Here is a 10,798-nt window from a genome sequence, read left to right on the forward strand (position 1 = left end):
AATTTATGTTAAATTTTAGTTTTTTAAAACACGTGCTATGAAATACTGATAATCAGGGTTTAAAGGTGAATTTTCTAATATTCGTAACTTTCTTTTAAAATGTTTACATGGCAGTATTCATAACAGTTTTTCATAGTTGAAATTCGTCATGAAATGTCAGATTGAAGTTTATTTAGCAATGAACTCTGCCAAAGCATTGGAAAATATTATGAATCAAACAGTAAAACTGGCAGTTGCATGAAATGGGTATGCCAGTGCCAAGTATGGCACATGCATTTAAAAAAAACAGGAGTTATTTACTACTTGTCACTGTAATAACTGCAGTTAACACAGTTTACCATTTTGTTCCTTATCTGTTATCCTTTCTATATTTCAGTTACCATTCTTATGTCATTGGATTTGTTGTGCCAAATCAAAAGGAACTAACTGAACTAGCTCGAAAGAAAGGACTTAAAGGGACTTGGGAGGAGCTGTGTAACAGTTGTGAAATGGAAAATGAGGTACTTAAAGTGCTTTCCGAAGCTGCTATTTCAGGTGAGTATTCGGTTAAACTGATACTAAGAACTGAGATGGGAAGAGTACTTAGATGCATTCAGCCTGTTTTAAGGTTTAGGGTTCATCACTTTCTGCTCAGAAACCATTTCTACCATTAGTATATGGAAGAGTAAACTTATCAGTCCCCCATTCAAACTCTGCTACACAAATTAACCACTCCCACCAACTGATGTACATGTATCTTGAATGTTCTTGTCTCTGCAACCTTTGCTTTCTGGGTTGACCCTTTCTCTTAATGTCAGCTGTTCTTCAAGGCCTTGCTCAGTTTTCTGGCCACACTAGCCCATAGTGATCAGGCCAAAACTCCTTTTGAAACTAAATACAATGTTAGAGTACTGGTAGTTGGTTGTACTAATAGTTTCATAACCATTTTTGGTGGGGTGAGGAGTGCCCAAGACTAGTTTAATATTGTTGGTCTAATAAAAACATCTGTGTCTTTTGAGTTGTTGTGTCAAGCATAAAACAAGCATGAATTATTTTTTATTTTTTATTTTATTTATTTTTTTAAGAGACAGGGTCTCTTCTGTTGCCCGAACCAGAATGCAGTGGCACAATCATAGCTTACTGCAGCCTTGAACTCCCAGGCTCAAGCGATTCTTCCCTTCAGCCTCCCAAGTAGCCGGGACTACTAGTGCATGCTACTATGCCTAGCTAATTAAAAAAAAAATTTTTTTTGTTTTGTTTTGTTGTTGAGATGAGGTCTCACTATGTTGGCCAGGCCAGTCTTGAACTCCTAGGCTGCAGCGATCCTCCCAACTTAGCTTCCTGAGTACCTGGGACTACAAGCATGTGTCACCATGCCAGGCTCCAGCATTTACTTTTTAGTCTCTTCACATTTCAGTCATGTCAGATTCTACGCAGTCTTTTAAGTCAGCCCTGTGGTACATGCCTTATTGATTTTGCTCATAGTGTATATTCCTTTGGAAACCACTCCTGAAATATTTTTAATCTTTGAAGGCTGAAACCTTGTATATTATTTCTATGTTTACTTTTACAAGTTAGAGTTAATACATCTTTTTTTACTCCCAAGGCACTTTATGTCTTTAATTTTGCATATTTCTTTCTTTTATTGTAGTAAAAATCTCATAACATTCAATTTACTATCTTAACATTTTAAGTGTACAGTTCAGTAGTGTTAAGTGTATTTACATTATTATACAACTGATCTTTAGAACTATTTCATCTTGCAACACTGAGACACTGTACCCATTACTAATTCCCCTTCCCTCTCTCCCCCTTCCCTCCACCTTTTTACTTTATGTTTCTAAAATTTTGATTACTTGAGGTGCTTAATACATGTGGACTCATACAGTATTTATTCTTTTGTGACTGTCTTATTTAGTGTAGTGTGTCTTCAGGGTTTATTCATATTGTACCATGTGATAGGATTTTTCCTTTTTAGGGTGCATAATACTCCATTGTATGTATATTGCACATTTTCTTTATCCATTTGTCTATGTTTGGACATTTGGGTTGCTTCTACCTCTTGGGTATTGTGAATAATGCTGTGATGAACATAGATGTGCAAATATGGCTTTGAGATTCTGCTTTGAATTATTTTGGATATATACCCAGAAATGAGATTGTTAGATCCTATGGCAATTATTAATACTATATTTAATTTTTTCAGGAAACTCCATACTGTGTTCCTTAATGACTATTGATTTACATTCCCACCAACGGTATTAAGGGTTTCCATTTCTCCACATCCTCACCAACATTTGTATATTTTTTTCTAATATCCATTCTAACAGATGTAAAGTGATATCTCATTGTGGTTTTGATTTGCATTTCTCTTTTTATTAGTTACATTGGGCATCTTATATATACTGGTTGGCCATTTACATATCTTCTGCAGAAAATTGTCGATTCAAGTCCTTTGCCCATTTTAAAATCAGGATTCTGCCCCCCACCCCCGTAGTTGAGTTGTACAAGTTTCTTACAAATTCTGAATTCTGAACATGTATTAGTCTGTTCTCACACTGCTGTAAAGACATACGTGAGACTGGGTAATTTGTAAAGGAAAGAGGTTTAATTGACTCACAGTTCTGCATGGCTCGGGGAGGCCTCAGAAAACTTACTGTACAATTATGGCAGAAGGGGAGAGAGAGAAGCAAAGACACATCTTACATGGCGGCAGGCGAGAGAGCAAATGAAGAGAGAGAGAGAAAGCAAAGGGGGAAGAGCCCCTAAAACCATCAGATCTTGTGAGATCTCACTCACCATCACGAGAACAACATGGGGAAACCGCACCCATGATCCAGTCACCTCCCACCAGGTTCCGCCCTTGACATGTCAGGATTATGGGGAATATAATTTGAGATGAGATTTGGGTGGGGACCCAGAACCAAACCTTATCAGGACATTGCATTTATTTGTGTCTTTTAAAATTTCTTTTAGCTAGATTTCATAGTTTTCAGGGTACAAGTCTTTCACCTCCTTGGTTATGTTTATTCCTAAGTATTTCCTCCTTTTTGATGCTACATTAAATGGTATTGTTTTCTTAATTTCTTTTTCAGAACAGTTATTGTTAGTGTATAGACATGCAATTGATTTTTCATGTTGATTTTTTTTATCCTGCAACTTTGCTGGAATCTTTATTAGTTACAAAGGTTGTGTATGTGTCTTTAGAGTTTTCTACATATAACTATTTTCTTATTGATCTTCTGATTGTTCTATTCATAAATGAAAGTGGAGTATTGAAGTCTCCTACTATTATTGTATTGCTTTCTATTTCCTCCCCTAGTTATGTCAGTGTTTGCTTCATATATTTAGAAACTCTCAAGTTACGTGTATATTTGTAATTGTTATATCATCCTGGAGAATTGATTCTTTTATCATTATATTGTAATTAATGTCCTTCTTTGTCTATTGTGACAATTTTTGTCACTTAATAAAAATTTTTGTCACTTAAATAAAAAGTCTGTTTTATTTAAGTATGGCCATCCCCTTTAGGTTCTTATTTTCATGGAATATCTATTTCCATCCTTCACTTTAGGTTATGCATGCCCTTAGATCTAATGTGTGTTTCTTGTGGATGGCATATACTTGAGTCTTGTTTTATATTCAGTTGGTCAATCTGTATCTTTTAATTGGGCATTTAATCAGCATTTACATTTCAGGTAATTATTGATATGAAAGACTTTTCATACCTATTTCCATTTTGTTAACTATTTTCTGTGTATCTTGTAGCTTTTCCTCTCTTGCTGCCTTCTTTTGTTTTGTTGATTTTTTGTGTGTATAATTACATTCTTTGATTCCCTTGTCTTTTATCTTTGTGTATGTTCTATAGACATTTTCTTTGTGGTTGTCAATGCAGTTACATAAAACATCTTAAAATTATAACAGTCTATTTTAGTTTGATAACAGCTTAATCTTCCATCTCATACAAAAACTTGACTCCTTTGTAACTCTGCTCCTCCCTCAAAAAAGACCTTTTTATTGTGTAGTCATTAATATAGATTCATAATTACTTTTTATGTCTTTGTTTTTTTAAATTCTATACAGATTTAAATGTGACTTATGCACCTATATCAAATTACTTTCAGAATTCTATATTTGCCTATGTATTTACCTTTACCAAGGAGTATTGTAGTTTCTTATGGTTTTGTGTTACTGTTTGTTTTCATTTTGCTTTAACTTGAAGTTCTACTATCATTATTTTTTTGTAGGACAGGTCTAGTGGTGATAAACCCCCTCTACTGTCGTTTATCAAGGAGTCTTAATTTTTCCCTTATTTTCAACGGACAGGTTTAGGTTACAGTATTCTTGGTTGACAATTTTTTTTTCTTTCAGTATTTTGAGTACTACTATTTTCTAACCTGCCAGCTTTCTGCTGATAAATGATAGTTCAATGAGAGCTTCCTTGTATGTGATGAGTCATTTTTCTCTTGCTGCTTTCAAGATTTTTTGTGACTTTTGACAGCTTGATTACGAGTGTGTTTTGGTGTAGTTCTCTTACTATTGGAGTGTTTTGAGCTGCTTGAATTTATACTCCCATTTCTCTTCTCAGATACTGGAAGGTTTTGACCATGATTTCTTCAAATAGGTTTTCTGCTCCTTTCTCTCTTCTTTTTCTGAACTCCTATAATGAGCATTTTTCCACTTGATGGTGTCCCATTCATTCCTTAGGTTCTCTTCATTTTTACATTTTTCCTCTCAGTAATTTCAGAAGTCCTGTCTTTGAGTTCATAGATTCTTTTTTCTACCTGGTCAAGTCGTTGTCGATCCTCTAGTGAATTTTTCAATCCATTTATTGTATTTAGTTCCAGAATTTCTATTTGGTTCTTCATTTTAAAAAAATTTCTTTCATTTATACTTACATTTTGTTCATGCATTGTTTTCTTGGTTTTTTTTGGGTGTCTGTCTGTACTCTTTTGTAATTCTGTATCCACATAGCTTGTGGGGAATATCCTGGTTCAATGACATAATTTGTCTTAAACTTTATTATTTTTTAATTTCTGAAGTAAATGTGCTCTGCATAATAAATTCAAGGAAAACAAATAGGTATAAAGGAAAAGGTGAATTTCCCTGTTTCCTTTCTCCTGCATACCAGGCTCTAGAGGTGTGGAGTTTATAGCTTGGTATGTATCCTTCTCCTCACATTTAGGTGCATATAAGTTTATGCAGCCTGTGCTGGAACTTGTCTTTTTTTTTTTTTTTTAAACCTAACAATAGGCGTTTATGCAGCATATAATGAAGTTTCAGTCAGTGACAGACTGCATATATGACAGTGGTCACATAAGATTATAATATATTTTTACTGCCTTTTCTATGTTTAGATACGCTTAAATACACAAATACTTGACCATTGTGTTACAATTACCTATGGTATTCAGTACGATAACGTGCTGTGCGGGTGTGTAGCCTAGGAGCCATAGGCTAGATAATGCAGCCTAGATGTATATAGTAGGCTATACCATCGACATTTGTGTAAGATACACTGTGATGTTCCCATGATGGCAAAACTGCCAAATGTGATGCATTTCTCAGAATGTATCCCTGTCATTAAGAGATGCATGACTATATTGGATACCCTATTAGATACCTGTCTAAATCTAATTTTTTTTTTTAAATGAGATGGGGTTTCGCTCTGTTGCCCAGGCTGGAATGTAGTAGCATGATCATAGCTCACTGCATCTTCAGATCTCCTGGGCTCAAGTCATCCTCCCACCTCAGCCTCCTGAGTAACTGGTACTACAAGCGTATGCCACTGTACCCAGCTCATATTTTTTATTTCTATTAAAAAAATTTTTAAGTTACTTATTTTAGAGACAAGGTCTCGCTATGTTACCGAGGCTGGCCTTGAATTCCTGGCCTCAAGCGATCCTCCTGCCTGAGCTTTCAGAGTTACTGGGATTACAGGCATGAGCCATCATGCCTGGCTCTAACTCATTTTCAATGACAGAATTATATTCTATTTTGTTCCTATATCATATTTTATTTAACTCATTTTCCTCTTGATGGGGACTTGTTAAATAGTTTATTGTTTTACTTATGTTTGTATTTTGAGGAATAGATTCTTTAGAAGTGATATTCATGGTTCACTTGTTGGTTGTGCATTTTGATGGATACTCAAAAAGTGGGGAAGTTACACCATTTGCTAAGAACTTAAATACCTTTTCTTTCTTTCTTTTTAAACCATCTTAGCAAGTCTGGAAAAGTTTGAAATTCCAGTAAAAATTCGTTTGAGTCCTGAACCGTGGACCCCTGAAACTGGTCTGGTGACAGATGCCTTCAAGCTGAAACGCAAAGAGCTTAAAACACATTACCAGGCGGACATTGAGCGAATGTATGGAAGAAAATAATTATTCTCTTCTGGCATCAGTTTGCTACAGTGAGCTCAGATCAAATAGGAAAATACTTGAAATGCATGTCTCAAGCTGCAAGGCAAACTCCATTCCTCATATTAAACTATTACTTCTGATGACGTCACCATTTTTAACTGACAGGATTAGTAAAACATTAAGACAGCAAACTTGTGTCTGTCTCTTCTTTCATTTTCCCCGCCACCAACTTACTTTACCACCTATGACTGTACTTGTCAGTATGAGAATTTTTCTGAATCATATTGGGGAAGCAGTGATTTTAAAACCTCAAGTTTTTAAACATGATTTATATGTTCTGTATAATGTTCAGTTTGTAACTTTTTAAAAGTTTGGATGTATAGAGGGATAAATAGGAAATATAAGAATTGGTTATTTGGGGGCTTTTTTACTTACTGTATTTAAAAATATAAGGGTATTGATATGAAATTATGTACATTTCAAATGCTTATGAATCAAATCATTGTTGAACAAAAGATTTGTTGCTGTGTAATTATTGTCTTGTATGCATTTGAGAGAAATAAATATACCCGTACTTATGTTTTAAGAAATTGAGATCTTGTGAATATATGCCTGTCAGTGTCTTCTTTATATATTTATTTTTTATTAGAAAAAATGAAGTTTGGTTGGTGATGCATGAAACAAAATAGCAAGAGAGGGTTATAGTTTAATAGTAAGGGAGATAACACAGCATGTGTAGCACCAGTTGATAATTGGTCTCTAGTAGCTTACTGTGAAAATGTTCAATGACGTCTTCTATTCATCTGTTGAAACTAGGAAAATATCCAAACTTAAATGGAAGCAATTCTGAAAGAGAGAGTAGAATTTAAAAAACAAGAGTATATAAAGTTATTCTTTGAATATTTCATTGACTGTATGTACATTGAGTTATCTATATTTGTAAACAAATTAGTCATGGAAAATTATTCTATCCCAAAGTCTCCTTTTAGTCTAGATAATCATTATTTCATTTTAAAATTAGTATTTTTTGTAGTTTGCACTGATGCGTGTATGGATGTGTGTGAGTCAGTGGTAGCTTATTTAAAAAGCACCTTATCCTTCTCCCGTAACCTTTCTACACTAAAAAATGAAATAATTTAGAATGCATTTGATGATAGCATTCTCACTAAGACACATGAGAATTTAACTTTATAACCACGTGAGTTAAGATTTAATTTATAGGTTTTGATGTCAGTGTTGAAGTTATTTGTGATTCAGAAACATTGCTTGTGTGATACATAGTCTCTTCATTTATTACTGCTTGTCTGTTATTTCTGGATTATCAAAAGCAATAGTGCACCAATTAAGATGTGCTCAAATCAGGACTTAAATCATAGGCACCACATTTTTCACGTGAGACTAGCTACTTTGTTGATTCTCAGTTACTGTAGGCATCAAAAGGGAAAAAAAAAAAAAAAAAAGCAAAAAAAAAAAGATGAACCTAGGTCTGTGTAAAGTAAGGGGAGTGTTAGGAGCAGCCAGGACTGTATAGTGTGTTTGGTTGCATCACAAACATCGTATGTGGAGACATTGCAATACAGTGTTTTGTTTTGTTTTCAACTTTTGTATTCTTGTGTATTTGTATTATGTTTTGAATGCTTTTCTCTTTTCATAATTAAATATTAATGTTTGGGGTAACTGCCAAGAAGAAGTAAAAATATTAAATGGAACTTCTATATGAGGATGCTGTGATCTAAAAATTAAATCTCGGTGGGTGGAGAGAATTTGTTTCTGTTGCCTTGTCTTTAGAATAATTGTTTGCTTTCAGATGATTAAAAAAAGGAGATTGTATCTAGGAAAAAAGTGTTAATGCTTCAAAGGAGAGATACTGATAATTGTGACTTGAAATAGTGTCAGATGAATATGTAGCTGATCACTGATTGAACCATCTAATGAGGCAGGCTTAAACTCTATCTAGTTTCGTTTGTTTTCTCATATGAAGTTTATAATTCCTTTCAGTCCTAAAATGTCAGATGCCAGGTGTCAAATGCCACAGTAGAACATGAAATTAAGTAGAATCCCCTTTTAAACAAATTTCTTTGTAAGCAAAACTATCTTTAGTGACTTAAAAAATAATATCCTCTAAAATTACCCTTTCAAGAGGAAAACATTGTTCAATGAAAAAACCACCCAATTATGACTCATATAAGAAATACTGGCTTAACCAGGAGATATTTGGGGAGGAAAACTTTAAGGAATTTCAAATTGCTAAATCTAATACAAATATCTGACAATAAGATATAGATCTAAAAGAATGGTTCTTAAGAACTATTGTTTACTGGGAATAAGCTAAGCTGTATGAAGAATGTTCCAGTTAAGTTTAGCAACTTAGAGCAAGACTGGTGGCCACCTCCATTTTTTTCCCACTGCTCCTCCACTGACATCCTTCTTAGCAGAAACTTCATGAAAAGGTTTTTGCTGACACAGAACAAACCTGAAAGTAGTATCTACTTTCTAAATACTACTTTGCTTTTCAGTAGTGGATTTGATATTTATAATGTTCTCTAAAGCTTGCGACTTTTTCAGCAACGTTTAAAAATAGATTAACCTGGAATAACTTACTTGTTTGCTGCTAAAATACTCAAGATTTTGCCATTTTTAAACAACTAGTCCCTGTGATACAACTTTGAAAAAATTTTTAAAAATCTCTGATGTGTGGGCTCCTTTTTTCCCATAAGAATAATGTACATCTGTGATGTTTTACAGGGGGATCCACTTTTAAACAGTGTACATATTGGACCACACTGAAATGTCATATATCCTTTCTCTACTTAAAATTGGTTATTTACTGTGAGTTCATTTCTGATGTATTCTTGGTTGTTGCTGTTTTCTGCCTGAAGACATGTATATCATAAAGAGCTACATGGTATGGACTATTTATTTGTAATTTGACCTAAAGTTTGAAGAATAAAGATATATAAAAGTTGAAGTTTCTGATATTAAAGCTCTTAATATATTGGCTTTTTTTTGGTTTTGTTTTTTAAGGAAAGCTCTTCCTATAAAAGTGAAACTTTAATTGACATTCCCGAAATACTTGTTGAAGAAGGAGTTTGGGGAATTTTCCATCCTGGCCTAACAACCTAACCAAAGGAGAACTTTTTATTCTATAAATTCTGTTAATAATCTATTTCCTAGCCTTTTTATATTCTAACTTTTCCCTAACCCTTCCCGAATTCCTCCTTTCCATTCCTCCTTTTTGGTTCTGACTGCCCAGAAGATATACTGTCAGCATTTTAAATTCCAAAATATTCATACAGCATAAAATCTTGAATAGAGATGGTAAATTAAAATTTGGCATCAAAATTAATGGGGTGGAATCTACAATGTGGCAGAAATATCTAAACTTTGTGCCAACATTTCATCCAATAATTGTAGGAGGAAGAGTTGTATCATGCTGTATTTCAGAAACTAACCTCCCTCACCCACCCCATCTTTGACTGCCAGTCAATATTTGTGGGTGTATGTAACTTTATCATAGCATACTTTTGTCTCTGTGTGTAATCCTGTAACAAAACCAGTTAAAAGTTTCTTTACATAAACATTTGGCGGCATCTTTCTGTGTGTTTTGCATTAACTTAGACAGTTGTGCCTAATTTCTCTTCATTAACTTTGCTCAGGTTATTCTTTTAAACATTGGTAACAATATTTCTACCATACCAAATATGCAAATGATTTTAGGATGAAGCTGGTCTATAGTGTCATGGAATGGTTTTTATGGCATAACATAAAACAGGTTATATGCAGATCTATAGCCTGATTGTATGTAATAACATTATCTTCAATCTGATAAAATCTGCCTCTGATTTCTTCCTAATTAGTTGGTCCACATGCAAGCATATAGTCTGCAAGGTCCTGTCCATTTCAGAATCGCCTCTGTAAACCAGATGTCTTAACATGGTGCATGCATGGCCCCCAGAGGAGGTGTTCGGTAACTGGTTTTGAGTGAATTAAAATGTTAACGAAATTATTATAACAGTGCATACGTATCCTCTAATGTTACATGCCTATTTCAGGTTTGGATTTTTCAAAATGCTTTTCAGCAAACCCTTCCCCATTAGTGTCTTTATTTAGTGATTTTGAATTATGTTGCTTTTGGTGGGATTCATTCAAAAGCAACTTCCTGCATTTGGTGATTTTTTTCTTAGATTCATTCTCATTTGTTTGTGAAGAAAGGTGGTTCTGTGTGGGTTTTTTGTTATTCTATAAAAAAGTGACTTTTCTGCATGGATTACTTTTATAGAAACAAGGTTTGTCTCCCATATGAATGTTTTGATGCTGAAAGTTTTTCCATGTTAGTGCAGTTACAGTTTTTCTCTCTGGAATGTACCCTCTCATGTTGAGAGAGCGAAGAGCTATAGCTACAGGTTTTCCCACACCGTCTGCCTTTGTAGGTTTCTTCCCAGTGTGAGTTCTTTCGT

The 10,798-nt window shown here is 34.2% G+C and overlaps 1 protein-coding gene across 5 annotated transcripts in view; it reads left to right on the plus strand.

Annotated features, from left to right (window-relative positions):
- Positions 1–6,931, plus strand: part of ACSL3 (acyl-CoA synthetase long chain family member 3) — a 79,515-nt gene extending 72,584 nt beyond the window's left edge. For all 5 annotated transcript variants that reach the window (XM_054477626.2, XM_054477625.2, XM_054477628.2 and 2 more), the window contains 2 exons: positions 377–534; positions 6,205–6,931. In XM_054477626.2, the coding sequence (XP_054333601.1) occupies positions 377–534; positions 6,205–6,362 (316 nt within the window). In that variant the 3' untranslated portion in view covers positions 6,363–6,931. The remainder of the gene's footprint in view (positions 1–376; positions 535–6,204) is intronic.
- The last annotated feature ends 3,867 nt before the right edge of the window (positions 6,932–10,798 follow it).

Source organism: Pongo pygmaeus, chromosome 11 (genome assembly GCF_028885625.2).
Source record: "Pongo pygmaeus isolate AG05252 chromosome 11, NHGRI_mPonPyg2-v2.0_pri, whole genome shotgun sequence".
Classification (NCBI taxonomy): Eukaryota; Metazoa; Chordata; class Mammalia; order Primates; family Hominidae; genus Pongo; species Pongo pygmaeus.